This window comes from Pongo pygmaeus, chromosome 4, assembly GCF_028885625.2.
Source record: "Pongo pygmaeus isolate AG05252 chromosome 4, NHGRI_mPonPyg2-v2.0_pri, whole genome shotgun sequence".
In the NCBI taxonomy this organism is placed as follows: domain Eukaryota; kingdom Metazoa; phylum Chordata; class Mammalia; order Primates; family Hominidae; genus Pongo; species Pongo pygmaeus.
This window is the reverse complement of record NC_072377.2, coordinates 165,503,460-165,518,519: the sequence shown is the minus strand read 5'-3', so window position 1 is coordinate 165,518,519 and position 15,060 is coordinate 165,503,460. Positions and strand designations below refer to the sequence as shown.

Sequence of the window (15,060 nt, the reverse complement as noted above, 5' to 3'; positions counted from 1 at the left end):
CATACTCCACCTTTAATTCAGTCAATGACGATTCTTTCTGCCCAGTATCCTCCAGGATAGTGCCTGAATCCTCAGCCATGCCTACACCCTTGGGCTCACTAAACCTGTAAGATTAGTCTTTTCATCTCTTTACCTGGGATGAAAAATAATATGTTAAACCAGAAACTGGGGAAATACATTCTAAGTCTTAGACTTATTTAAACCCTAGTTTAATGTAGTTACATATTCTGTGGATATTTCCTCCAAGGTTTTTAATTTGCCTAATTCACTATAAATTGATTTAGGATTATTATCTCTTTGCTAGGTGTATTAAAGCAATAATCAAGTTATGAGATCTACCTAGACCCAGAATTCTCATCCCAAAGATGAGAGAATTACTAACTAATCACTGAAGTGTTCATCAGTCAAGGAATTTTAAAAGGAACTAACATATTAGATAGGAACTAATACTAAAACCACTATTATTGCTATTGCAATATTGTTAATAATTAACCTATATTGAAGTTTTAATATGGCTCAAACACCATTCTTCTTGAACTTCTCTTCATCTGTAAAACAGATAAAAAAATATTCACTTCACAGATTACTGGTAGGATTAAATAAGATCATAGAAGAAAACTACTTACTTAGTACATTACCTATGTTAATTATCTATTGCTACATAACAAATTACTCCAAAACTTAGGTGCTGAAACTACAGACATTTATTATCATATGGTTTCTGTGGATTACGAGTTCAGGAGCATCTTAGCTGGGCACCCCTAGCTCAAGGTCTCTCTTGAGGTTGCGGTCAGGGCTGTGGACTCATCTGAAGGCTCGACAGGAGGGTGGTTTGGGCATGGGAAGGAGTTCTGCTTCCAAGTTCACCTACATGACTGTTAGCAGGCCTCAGTTTCTCACTCTGTGGGCCTCTCCACAGGACTGCTATACAGCATGGCAGCTGGTTTTCCTTAGGGCTAATCATCCAAGAGAAAGTAAGAAAGAGCACCAAATTGGAAGACACTGTCTTTTTATAACCTAATATGGGAGGTGACATCCCATCACTTTTTGCAGAATTCTCTTCATTAGAAAGGAGTCTCTAGCTCTCGACCACAGTCAATAAAAGGAGATTACACAAGGGCATGAATACCAGGAAGTGGAGATCACTGGGAACCACCATATTAGAGGCTTCCTACCACAGTATAGGAGGTATACTAAATGTTCAGTGAATGGTAATTATTGTATACTTTAAAAGCTGGAAATAAGTAAATTCAGAGATGATTTAATTTTAAAGCTTATGTCTCCAATGACTTGCTTTAGTCATATATTGGAGGAATTTATATAATTGGTGCCAGTCCCAGCTTCCAAAGGAAACTTTGATCTCTTTCCAGATAAGTGCCTCTGGTATAAGCATACACTCCTAGAACTGCTTCCTGTGGCCTGTCTGGGCTCTATGCATATTCTAGTGTCTACAACACTCAATTTAGCATCTTAAAAGGTAGACACAGGAATAATAAACTATGTCTTTATTCTTTCCAAAATAAGTTATGCCAGGGCAGGGTGCAGTGACTCACACATGTAATCCCAGCAATTTGAAGGCCAAGGCAGGTGGATCACTTGAGGTCAGGAGTTCAAGACCAGCCTGGCCAAAATGGTGAAACCCTGTCTTTACTAAAAATATAAAAATTAGCCAGGTGTGGTGGTGCACGCTGGTAACCTCAGTTACTTGGGAGGCTGAGGCACGAAAATCACTTGAACCCAGGAGACAGAGACTGCAGTGAGCCGAGATTATGCCACTGCACTCCAGCCTGGGTGACAGAGTGAGACTCTGCCTCAAATAAAATTTTAAAAAAAAGTTATGGCAGACATTTTCCCCCAGACAGAAATCTCTAGATCAATGTTCCCCAACCCTGGCCCTTCAGAACTGCTTTCACTATTTTTTTCAAAATCTGTATATGACTTGTACTGTTTTTTTACTTAATAATTTGACTCACTTTGAATATTATTTTTAGAAGAAACTTTTAGCACTTCAATAAATGTAAAATCATCATCCCTTGCCATGGATGAAGAAACACTGTAAAATGAAGACCTATGTGAAGAAAACAATGCTACTAAAATTGATAAAATTAATTCAAGATGGATTAAAGACTTAAATGTTAGACCTAAAACCATAAAAACCCTAGAAGAAAACCTAGGCAATGCCATTCAGGACAAAGGCATGGGCAAAGACTTCATGACTAAAACACCAAAGGCAATGGCAACAAAAGCCAAAATTAACAAATAGGATCTAATTAAATTAAAGAGCTCCTGGACAGCAAAAGAAACTACCATCAGAGTGAACAGGCAACCTACAGAATGGGAGAAAATTTTTGCAATCTACCCATCTGACAAAGGGCTAATATCCAGAATCTACAAAGAACTTAAAGAAATTTACAAGAAAAAAATCAAACAACCCCATCAAAAAGTGGGCAAAGGATATGAACAGACACGTCTCACAAGAAGACATTTATGCAGCCAACAGACACAGGAAAAAAATGCTCATCATCACTGGCCATCAGAGAAATGCAAATCAAAACCACAATGAGACACCATCTCACACCAGCTAGAATGGAGATCATTACAAAGTCAGGAAACAACAGGTGCTAGAGAGGATGTGGAGAATTTGGAATGCTTTTACACTATCGGTGGGAGTGTAAACTACTTCAACCATTATGGAAGACAGTATGGCGATTCCTCAAGGATCTAGAACTAGAAATAGCATTTGACCCAGCCATCCCATTACTGGGTATATACCCAAAGGATTATAAATCATGTGACTATAAAGACACGTGCATACGTATGTTTACTGCGGCACTATTCACAATAGCAGAGACTTGGAACCAACTCAAATGTCCATCAATGATAGACTGGATTAAGAAAATGTGGCACATATACACCATGGAATACTATGCAGCCATAAAAAAGGATGAGTTCATGTCCTTTGTAGCGACATGGATGAAGCCAGAAACCATCATTCTCAGCAAACTATCACAAGGACAGAAAACCAAACACCACATGTTCTCACTCATAGGTGGGAATTGAACAATGAAAACACTTGGACACAGGGTGGGGAACATCAGACACCGGGGCCTGTCGATGGAGGAGGTATAGCATTAGGAGATATACCTAATGTAAATGACGAGTTAATGGGTGCAGCAAACCAACATGGCACATGTATACATATGTAACAAACCTGCACATTGTGCACATGTACCCTAGAACTTAAAGTATAATAAAAATAAATAAATTGATAATGCTGTTTTCTGCCATGACTTTATTAAAAAGTGATGTTCAGAGAAGTTGATATCAAGAATAAATTTGAATCAAAATATGACTATCTTTGATATAATCAAAAGTAATGGAAGAAAAAATTGAAAAAGGAAATACTTTCTCACTATATTTCAAGGCAAACACCAGAAAAAAAATTAATAAGTTTATTTCCATCAATAAGACTTTCATAACCATAGTCTGTTCAAACCAATGTGATCAATGCTTCATGCCACAGTTCTTAGCACCCTTCATGGAATACAACAATTGATAAACACAGGTACAATGTATTTTTTTCAATTAGGAAGCCACAGTTCAAGTAGTAATGATCCTGACTCCACTACTAAGTTTGGATGATCTTGGTTGAGTTATTAAAGATCTCATTTCAATCTCCTCATCTCTAAGATCGGGAATACACACCCTATCTACCACACAGGAATGTTCTGAGGAACAAAGGGGAACTTAAATGACCTGTGAGAAATAGAAAACACCATACCAGCATGACATATTGTCGTTATTTACCATTATATTAGTATTATTTATGATCTTATGCCATTCTTGTATCTATCTCCATCTTGCTGAGCTATTTTCACTCCCATTCACAAGCAGTGTCTTCTATTTTGGCTGTTAATTTGGTTCCAAATTAATATTCCTTTGATGTTATGTCAAATATTGCAGACAAATGTAAAAATGGGAGAATAGCTTGTAAATAATCTCTATGGTAGTAGAATTTTATGACTATCTTACTAAAGAATAAAGTGAAATTGTTAACATGCATTTCCAAGGTTGCTTACAAATACTGTATTATTATGCTTCTTTATAGGAGACCTGTGAATCCATCCTCAATTGTGCATTGGAAGAGCTAAAGCAATTTCATGAACTACAGAAGCCAGACCGCAAGCTCTTTGGGTTCCGCTTACCTTCCAAGACACCATCCATCACCTCAGAAGCTGTGGTTCCAGAAGCTGGATTGGTCATCGACGGGAAGACATTGAATGCCATCTTCCAGGGAAAGCTAGAGAAGAAGTTTCTGGAATTGACCCAGTATTGTCGGTCCGTCCTGTGCTGCCGCTCCACGCCACTCCAGAAGAGTATGATAGTCAAGCTGGTGCGAGACAAGTTGCGCGTCATGACCCTTTCCATAGGTACCCATCATACTGAGATGCGGGTGGCATCTTGGCAGGGATGATCTGATGAAAAGCTGGACCAGAGGTGGGAGGTCAGGTCTCAAAGTCGGAATGCTTAGGCTGTGAGTCATTGTCTTGGAGAGAGTTCAAAATGACAATCAAGATGCAGCAATTAGGGGATGAAGTGGGACAGTGCATCAAAGTTCTTGGGACTAGCAAGTCAGCTAAAGATAAATCAGGATTTAGATGGAGGTCAAAACCAACAGGGGCCTTGAATTCAGTGCATCCAGGTAGCTCAAGAAATGTTGCCATTAATGATGTATACTCAGACCATCTTAATTCTGGGATACAGATCATTTTCCCTTTAATACTTTATGCATGCCACAACTTCAGGTGTTTAGGGATTTGATATTCTGAGTGTTGATGGCTGGTGGGGAGATTTTAAAGATTGGTACTGTCTCATGTTTAATTTGTGTGTTTATTTCTAAATACGAGGCCAGCACAAAGCATATCACCAATAGATGCTAGCATTGGTTGATAAAGAATTTTTCAGAGGGGGCTAAACTTTAATCATGTTGGGACAGAGAAATGAAAACTGCACTCACTTAACACCTTTCAGGAACAACCAAATCTAGTTTAAAAGAATCTTCATGATCTTCTGTTACCCTCAGCCACGTCTCTTATTGTGGCCACCTTTCTTTCTCCAACATTTTCCTTTCCACGTTCCAACAAATGAAACTGTTTACCATTCTCCATGGGCCTTGTCCTCTCTCACTTCTGGGCCTTTGCACAAGTTATTTCCTCTGTAAAACACTTCTTCCAATCCCAGCTAACTTTGCTTTCCCCTGGGGGCTCCCACAGCACCCAGTACTCATAGCTCAAAGCACTGTCATACCTTCTGTGATGGCCTCCTCAGTAGACCATGAGTTCCTCGAGTAGAAAGATGTCAGCCTTATTCACTTTTGGATCCCCTGCCCAGCACATACCAAGCATGTAGTAAATATTGCCTTCTCTTAGGGATATTCTTACAGATGGTGCCAGCCTCTCCTCCTCCTACACAGGCATGGGAAAAGATTTTCTTTCCTAACATTTCAAATAGAAACCCTATTAAACATGATGGTTTTGTTCCTGGTTTTCAGGTAAGAACAGTAGAGAATAACAAGAGTGGGGCAGAAAGAAAGCAGAGAACAAATTTAGCAACGACATCCTACTTTTATGCCTGGAATTGTCCTCTTCAGAAATTCACACACACACAAGGCAATAGCCCAAGAATGATTTTCTCTGAGGTCAGATATTGGCTTCACTCCCATAGCAACAGAAACAAAGCCAGTGTGGCGAGAAATAGCATGGTTTCACACCTCTACTTCTCCTGGTTCACTAACAGAAGAGGTTAAAGGTTGGATTTGTTTTGCCATGGGGAAGATTAAAATTCTGCATTGCTATGCAGTCAAGAAAAAAATATTTTAGAATAAAGGCTACTTATGGCAAAACTTTTAAGACCAATAAATGTGTCATCAGATAACTAGAAGAATCATTCTCTCCCTCCCATTTTATATTCTATATCATAATAATATAAATTGAATTGTGGCTTATTCTGAGAAACTGCCAGAAAACAGGTAGGGCCAGGAAAAGAATGAAGGCAGCATAGTCTACAACAACAAGGGTTGGCAAACTATGGCTTGCAGGCTGAATCCAACCCATGGCATGTTTCTGTATGGATACTAAGAATTATTTTTCTATTTTTCAATGTAAAATTTGTAAAGGATTAATAGTCTTTCAGCAAGAATAACTGTTCAATTTTGCTTCTTGGCTCACAAAGCCTAAAATATTTACCACCTGACCCTTTACAGAAAAAGCACTGGGGAGAGTTCAGCTTCTGGGGAAGGCCTCACTGTATAGAGCTATCTGTGGCTACTTAAATTTAAATCGAATTTCACCAGCAAAATTTCCATAGACACATGTGGCTACTGGTTTCTATATTGGACAGTGCAGATATAGAACATTTCCCTCATCATGGAAAGATCTTGAACAGTCTTGGTATAGAAGGAGACCATGTGTGTGTGTGTGTGTGTGTGTGTGTGTGTGTGTGTGTGTGTCTATGCCTTACCTCCAGATTCCTGAAACAACTCAGTTCATTGAATGGAAACTCAGTGTGACTAAATATATTTCAAAAACATGAATCAATCTCATTTTTCTACACTGAGAAACAAAACAATACCATCCCTCTCCTTGGAAACCATTGACAATTTCTGATTATTTTACTCTCCAAACTGTCCAGTTGTCTTGATATGGTCAGTATTTCAAGTTTGACTGAGGGAAGTGTGTTGGCCCTGGAATCTGAAAGATCTGAGTTCCATTTCTCCTGGGTCCTTTCTCTAGTGGAATTACCCTTGCCAAGTCTCTAAGTTGCTCAAATTCTCCATTGTTCATCAATAAAGTTCATTGTTACATTTGTGAAGGCATTTTTTTGAAAACTGCCCAAGTCTCTTGATTACCATCATATCCCCAATATCTAACACTGTGCCTAGAAAAAAAGACACTTAGTAAGTCCTATATTTGTTGAATGGTAAAGAAAATGGTAGGACTTATTGTCCAAAGAAGAAAAGACATCTCTCAAGCTAAGTACTATAGCAATGACTTTCTATAGCACTAGAGTAATGTTAAAAGGATTCAATTGTACATAACTGGGGACACTTCAGAGCTACCTCATTGTCACTGAGCAGTTGGACCAAAAATAAAGACACCTCATGACCTCTCTTCTTTCAGGTGATGGAGCAAATGATGTAAGCATGATTCAAGCTGCTGATATTGGAATTGGAATATCTGGACAGGAAGGCATGCAGGTATTGTTCTCTGCAACTGTTCTTGTTTCTTCCTTCCTTTCTTTGGTCCTTAGTTGAGATATAAGGAAATCTCCAGAGTGTTGGAGAAACTTCTCCCTGAGAACTTCCACCCACATCCAAAGTTGTAATGCCCTCCATAAGCAATGACAGACATAAGGACATTTGAAATCATTTTGCAAATGTACACTTTCGTAGTGTCAAAATTTAGCTTGGAAGAAGCAAACTAACTTGACTGCTAAATTTTCCCATTTAAACACACATTTTGTGGGTTTTGAGCCATTAACAATTTTATTTCCGCCACCAGTGTAAACATTTGGCACTGCTTAAATTTGTTGATGAGGATAGAGAGTATTGACTGGGAAGCTGCAGAATAGTTCTGAAATGTTACCCTTTGCGTATCTCCTATATGCCAGCAATCTGTTAGACCAGTGGTATCCAATCTTTTGGCTTCCCTGGGCCACATTGGAAGAAGAATTGTATTGGGCTACACATAAAACACACTAACTATAGCTGATGAGCTTAAAAAAAATTGCAAAAAAAGTCTCATAATTTTGGGCCACATTCAAAGCCATGCTGGGCCACATGCGACCTGCAGGTTGGACAAGCTCGTGTTAGACACTTCACATTTAGGATCTCACTGATTTTAATAATAATCACACCCTGTAAGGGATTGCTATTCCATTTTTTAGATGGGGAAACTGAGGCACAGGGAATTAGACCAAAATTTATGCCAGGATGTATAAACAGGCATGTTCAGTGTTCATGTTTTTAAAAGAGTACTATAAACTGTGTCTTGTTCTGAGTAATCCCAGGGGCAGAAGACGTATTTCAGCTCCAGGTAAAGGAAGAGCTGTCACTTAGCTCCATCTGTGAATGGAGCCAATGGCCTGCCTCAGGGGGTGGTGAAAGGTGTTCAGAGGATTGAAAATTGCTTGAATGGAAGCCCCTTCTCTCTGGTTAACCATCACATCCCTAGCACGGTGCCTGACACTTACTGGGCCACAGTCAATGCTTGCTGGATAAACGGATGAAGAGCCAGCCTAGACCACTGATCCCTTCTGATCTGCCCTCCTTGGATTCTAGAGAGGTTTGGATTTCCCAGAAGGGAGGGTGAGGTGTCAGAATCCAAAAAGCTACCCAAGAGTGACCACAACAAGGGGTCTTTAGGACTCTGCTGGCTGCAGGCCTAGACCAAAGCAATGCCCTTGAGAGAGTCCCTCTGGGGCACTGGCAGCCATGGATGGAAGCTGATGTGTCTGCTCTCCCCTCTCAGGCTGTCATGTCCAGCGACTTTGCCATCACCCGCTTTAAGCATCTCAAGAAGTTGCTGCTCGTGCATGGCCACTGGTGTTACTCGCGCCTGGCCAGGATGGTGGTGTACTACCTCTACAAGAACGTGGTAAGTAGCCTATGGCGTCCTCCCACCCAGGGCTTGGCAGTCCTTGCCATGGGGCCAGATCTCTCCCTAGCAGTGGGCAAAACACCTCAGCATAAAGGAAGGAGTCAGGCTGGCATAGTGTTGGATCTTGAAACTGTTCCTTAATAGCTCTGTGACCTTGAACTAGACTCTTCACTTTCTATTTTTGTGAAGTTATTGTGAGAATTGGCAATGCTGTATGAAAAGCACCTGGCACACAGAGGGCAGCATGAATAGCTACAAGTGTGGACTCTGGAGTCAGACACATTGGGTTCAAATCCAGATTCCCATATGTGATAATGTCCCCAAATCTCAGTTTCACCATCTGTAAAATGGGTGGTAATAGTACCTTTCTCATATATTTGCTATGAGGACTAAATGAGAACTTGTATATAAAGTAATTAGCATATCATAATCATTTATAAAGTTAGCCATTTTCTGTTATTGTTGCTGTCATTAGTCTTGGAGTTAAGTCTCATAAATGAGATTTTCATATTGTAACAAAGAAGGATTTGAAGAGCTAGTCTGACCTGTATCTTAGATTCCCTCTCTATATAGAGCCAGCTCAGTGCAAGAGCTATACCCCATGCCTTGGGAGAGTGAAGGTGAAAAGTACCTCACAGAATATAAGGCTGGAGCCCATGGCTTCAACTTGGGACTTGCATATCACTTCAGTGCCCCTGGGCTTGCTTTCAGGGATTTCCTGGAGGGCAGGATACTAAATAAAATATCTACTTGGCAAAGATGTTTGAGGTGCAGAGATTGTCTGGGTAGTCTTACCTGACTCCAACATGCTGTATGACCTTGAAGAAACTGAAGCTCACAGAGATTAATTAATCTTTTCATCAATAATATGGGGAAACTATAATTCTGTGTCAAGAAGCCTTAGTGTCAGAGCTCTGAAAAGCATATAGCCCTATAAAAATACAAACAATAAGTTGTGTCTCCTAAAAACTATGTTGGTTTCTGTCTTGTTGATGAGGGCCCAAAGCAAACACATACCAACTGAGGTATTAAAACAGTCAGAAGACTCTTGTTTGAAAAGCCCTTTATTAACAATGGGTATAGGAAGAAGTCAGAACAGTGCTATACCAATGGAGGGAACAAAAGACAGAGATTTTCATTATCTAGTTCAAAGGCTTTTAATAAACCCCAAGATCTTCCAAACAATTTGACTCCTCTTTGCATAAGTAAAAGGGGAGGATTAAGACCAAGGTGATGGAAGAGAAACATTAGCCACGTAGTAGCTACAAAATTGCATTTTTTTCCCTCTTGCTCCAGTCTTTCTTTCAGACTCTGACTTTCTGTGCAAAGTTCAATGTATATGTAGATAAACAGCATGACAAAAAGTAATGTAAATTCAATCAACTTGATGATAATATTATCTCAGCAAGTCTACGCAAACAAGTCACTCCATCTGACTTGAAACTTTGAGAGTGAAAGACTGTTTACTTAGAATTCAGAATGCTCCTGTTTAATTTTTTTGGCAGCTCAAGCAATAATTCTTTTGAATAAGCACAGCCTCTTCTCTGCATTAAATTTGTGAAATAGGAAAGAAAATGTTTCCAAGCAGCCACGCTTTCAAAGCTTAAATGATATTTATTTCCAGCCCAATGCCATGCTCAAAATTGCGATACTGATGCCGTATTATCTCCCTGTTGCAATTAGAAGGTGGAGAACTATGACTTCCACATCTGAAACCAATTTCAGAGGGGATTAAAACCTGGCCTGCTCTGAAATTTGAACAATGAATTAATTACTGCACTGTAGCTTCTTGAGAGAAAGAGCAGGCATCCAATCTCAGTAATGCTGCCATGGGGTTCAGTGCACTCCCTGCAAGGTACAAAGATTCCAGTTAGGCAGAAGTGAAAAACAAGCAAGATCTTATCAGGGCCTCAGGAGGAAAGCAGCACTCTGTAACGTTAAAACTCCAGGATGGGTGTTAGCAGAGAGCTAAGATTAACTACATTGATTCAAATAACAATTGAATGTCTGCTGTGTGTCGGGAACAGGGCCGAGCAATGGGTATAGAGCAGGAATCAAGCCAATCATGGCCCGCGTGAGGCTGTCTATGTCAGGTCTCAGGAAGCTTTTCCTTCAAAGAGCTAGATAATAAATATTTTCAGCTTTGCAGGCTGTATATGTCTAGAAAAGTCTAATCGTATAAGTCAAAGATAGGACTGAGAAAGTTTAAAGGTAGTTAAAAAGAGAAAGAACTTTGAAAATTCAGATGCTGATTGTACTACCCTCTAGCTCTGAATTTGGGCAGGGGGCAACAGTATGTCAGAACCTTGGATTCTTCATCTGTAGAGTGAGCCTAATAATGTTAATATTATTGTTAATATTAACATGTGATATATCAGTACAATAACATAGTACTACTATTAGCAATATTAACCTTGCAAGGTTGTTAAGACAATCTATAGTGCGTATTGCACATCCAATGATGTACTATATGCTAATATACTGATGTATATCTCACTCCTGGCACATATAGAAGGTCAAATTTTATAACTGATGTTACTACTAGTGGCAATATGTTTGTTAAAATAGAGAGCCCCTCCAAAATAACATTGACCCAGCAGTTCAGAAATAGGAGTTACAGCTTGAACACAAACCTGCTGAATGATTTCTTGCCAGACCCTTCACATCTCTGTGCCTCAGCCCCACATAACTGAGAAGTTCTAGTTCTAACTCCAGGACCAGCTGCTTATATGTATGACCTTGGTCAAATCACCAAACCATATCGCAATATGGTAGACAATAACAGTGACCCAGCCCACCCACAAGAGAGGAGATCTTGAGTGAGAAAGAGCTTTAGAAAAAAATGAACAGGCAGATTTTCTCATTCACCCTTCTGAGCTGCATGACCATTAGGAAAGTATAGTGAAGTCAACCTTCTCACGAGGTCACCGTCCTACCAGGTGTCCTGTTCATGGTTCAATCTTTCTATTACCCCTTTGTCAGTGACATCCCTTTCTATTACCACTCCACTGCCATTCATATTTCGCATGCCATTGGTCTAAGTACTACTATTCCCAGCTGACAGATGATAAAATGATGTTCGGAAAGGTTAAGTAGTTTGTCCAAGGTCACACAGCTAGTAAGTGACAGAACTGGGGATTCAAAACCAGGCCTCTCTGCCTCCAAAATCTGTACTTTTAACCACCATAGTACAGTAAGTCCTCACTTAATGTCATCAATAGGTTCCTAGACACTGTGATGTTGAATGAAGCAATGTTATTCCGGGGCTTGCCATACATCATTTTGCTTTAAGTTGCAGTTTCTAAGAACCTATTGGCCACGTTAAGTGAAGACTTACTGTCCACTCCCCTTTAAACAAGTTGGTGGAATTCCCTTCAGGTCCTGAAGAATGTTAGTAGCAATAGTAGCAGTAGTAACAGCGGTAGCTACTGCTCCGAGGATTAGAATTATCTCTCATCCTTACATAACCCTGTGTGTTATAAATGAGGAAACTGCCACTCCAGCAGCTCCCAGAGGTCCCAAGTAGGAGCTGGTGACCGGCTGCACATGGAGCCCCGCTCACAAGGCCATGCTCTTTGCCTGCAGTGCTACGTCAACCTGCTCTTCTGGTATCAGTTCTTCTGTGGTTTCTCCAGCTCCACCATGATTGATTACTGGCAGATGATATTCTTCAATCTCTTCTTTACCTCCTTGCCTCCTCTCGTCTTTGGAGTCCTTGACAAAGACATCTCTGCAGAAACACTCTTGGCATTGCCTGAGCTATACAAGAGTGGCCAGAACTCTGAGGTAAGGCGACTGGGCAGCCAAAGGGAAGTGACTTCAGCTTCTTACTGACCTCCACCTCCCCTCTGGAGGCATCAGAGAAAGAGCTGTATGCTGGGGTCAGGAGCCTGCATTCTGACCACTGTTCCATCATTTACTTTGAGTAACTCCTCTCTCCTTTCCTGACCTGTTTCCCATTTGCTATTGAGGGTGTTGGGCCAGACTAGTGGGTATTTTTAATTATATCACACATTAATGTGGGACTGCCCTAGTCGAAGGGGAAGAGGCATGCAGAAGGATCCTATACCTTTCAGTGGGCCCCTCCAGGCTCTGAGTTGCATCTATAGAACCCCCAAAGCCCAGTTTGAGAACCCTTGCGATTTATAGCTACTTTGCTTTTCACTGGGTAAGGTATACAATGGTTCTATTTCATATTAGGGAAGGCAAAACTTAGAACTCAAAATTACATGTGCTTTAGAATTTGCTGGTATCAAATAGACTAAGGCAGGCCTGAGATGCCATCAGGTGGTATCCTTGGAGGCCCAGAGAGGCCACACTGCAGCCCTGAATGATTTGGAGAAGTCAGACAGCATGCACTCCCAGCAGCACCAAGAAGCTGGATCAAGGGCCCCTGGATGCCTCGAAGAGGGAGCTCTGGGAAGAGGGACTTTGCAATGCCAGAGAGTATCTTGCACCTGGAGGAAAGAAGGGCAAAGCCAGGTGTGGTGTTTGAGATCTGGCAATTATTTATAGACTAACAGCAAGCCCAGCTATAACCCAAAGACAAGAGGAGAGAGCAACACAGAAGCCCAAGCCATCCAGCTGAAGGGGGCATGGTGGGAGCGCGTGTTCATCTTGGGCTCTTCTAAGTTTACCCTTCCCATCAACGTGCTGACTGCATAGCAAATTCCTTGAGTATCTAAAAGAAGTTAGTAAAGCAAGACCCAAAAACTGTAAAGGTTTCACTTTTCCCGGGGAAGGCACAATGATTGATGCCTGAGAAGCCTTGTTTCTGGAGCCATTGAATTTCAGAAACTTGGGAACCTGTGATTCAGGCTATGATTGAGATCTCTCAGATGCCACTTAGAAACTTTAGAATCTTTATACTTGCCAAGTTTGTAGCAACACTAGCAAAAGAACTAATGAGTGAATGACTCATTAGTCAATGAGTAACTGAGTACTTGGCTAGGCACTAAGGCCTGGGTACTTACTAGGTACCAAGGCACAATTGCATTTAGTCCTCTTGAACCCCAAGGAGATAGGCTGTGTTATTTTTGCCCACATTTCATGGAAGAAGAAACTAGTTCTCTGCACACTTTAGTAATTTTCACAAGGTTACACAGTTAGTTGAACTGAAGTCTGTCACCCCCAAGTCTATGCTCCTAATTACTCCATTCTACTACCACAAATACAAGAGGCATCGTATGCGTCTGGTTGTCTGTCCACAGCCAGATGCAAGAAAGTTGCTTGCAAAGAATAGAGGCTTGCTGTAAGGGTGATAATTATTGGTGTGTTCTCTCCTGGCAGTGCTATAACCTGTCGACTTTCTGGATTTCCATGGTGGATGCATTCTACCAGAGCCTCATCTGTTTCTTTATCCCTTACCTGGTAAGTCATATAGTCCCATTCTAACCACATAAATTGCAGAGAAGAATTGGTCCTTTTTATATAAATTTCCAGACTAGTAGTATCCTTCTGGACACTTTAGAGCAGAGGCTCAAACAGGTAGCCTGCAGGTTACATCCAACCCAAGGTGTTTGAAAAGCCAGAACACTACCCAAACATTTTGATTTCTGCTGGCTCTTTAAAAACTGAAAGCTATATTTATACTGGGTCATTTTTTCCCTCATAGCAAAAATCTAGACTTTGCAGCTGGGCTCACCTTGTGAGCATGTTCTCCAGTTTGCCTTAGTCTCTACCACTCCCCTTTGTCTTACACCCGGCTATCTTTACTCATTAACTGTTTCCTACTTGAACACTGAAGGTATTTGAATTTACTACCCTTGATTTTTATATACACTTGTGCTTTGAAGGTCAAGGAAGCTAGCCTTCAGAGGCACCAAGTTCCGATAATGAGATACTACACTATCTGAAAAAAGTAGCAAGAATGCAGATAGCAAGGGATACCAGCCCAATCTCAGTTTGATTCCTCAGTTTAAATAGTGAGAATTTAGGTAGCAAACAATATATGTCTTCTTCCTGGACACAGGGAACAGGATGGGAAGCAATTGCCACCAGGTAAACACTGTTGCTTATCCAACCTCTGGGCTCATATTCTTTCATAATTAGCAAGATGATGGGGTTAGGGGAGGCAGGGATCTTGTGCTTTGCTTGAATTTCCTGGCTTACAATACCCTCCCTGGTCAGGCCTCTGCTTGGCTTTCCTGCTATATCTTTTGCCCTTGAATATGCTCAACAGACCTACAATGTAGGACTCTGGAGTTCTACAAACCGTCTGTGTTCACCCCTCAGTTCTGACCTTTGCTGGAACTGCATTTACCCTCTTTCCAAGTGATTAACTCCTCTTATTCTGGTCTCAGCTAATATATCCTCTCTCTTCTGTGTTCCCAGGGTACCTTGTACTTGCCTCTATTATAGCACTTACTTCCTTAAATTGTACCACATCCGCCCTGCCTAATAG

At 40.8% G+C, this 15,060-nt stretch overlaps 1 protein-coding gene across 1 annotated transcript in view; it reads left to right on the top strand.

Annotated features, from left to right (window-relative positions):
• Positions 1-15,060, top strand: part of ATP10B (ATPase phospholipid transporting 10B (putative)) — a 274,541-nt gene that overhangs the window by 232,629 nt on the left and 26,852 nt on the right. The window contains exons 15-19 of the mRNA XM_054489519.2: positions 4,109-4,430; positions 7,179-7,255; positions 8,529-8,654; positions 12,243-12,443; positions 13,947-14,027. Of these exons, the coding sequence (XP_054345494.1) occupies positions 4,109-4,430; positions 7,179-7,255; positions 8,529-8,654; positions 12,243-12,443; positions 13,947-14,027 (807 nt within the window). The remainder of the gene's footprint in view (positions 1-4,108; positions 4,431-7,178; positions 7,256-8,528; positions 8,655-12,242; positions 12,444-13,946; positions 14,028-15,060) is intronic.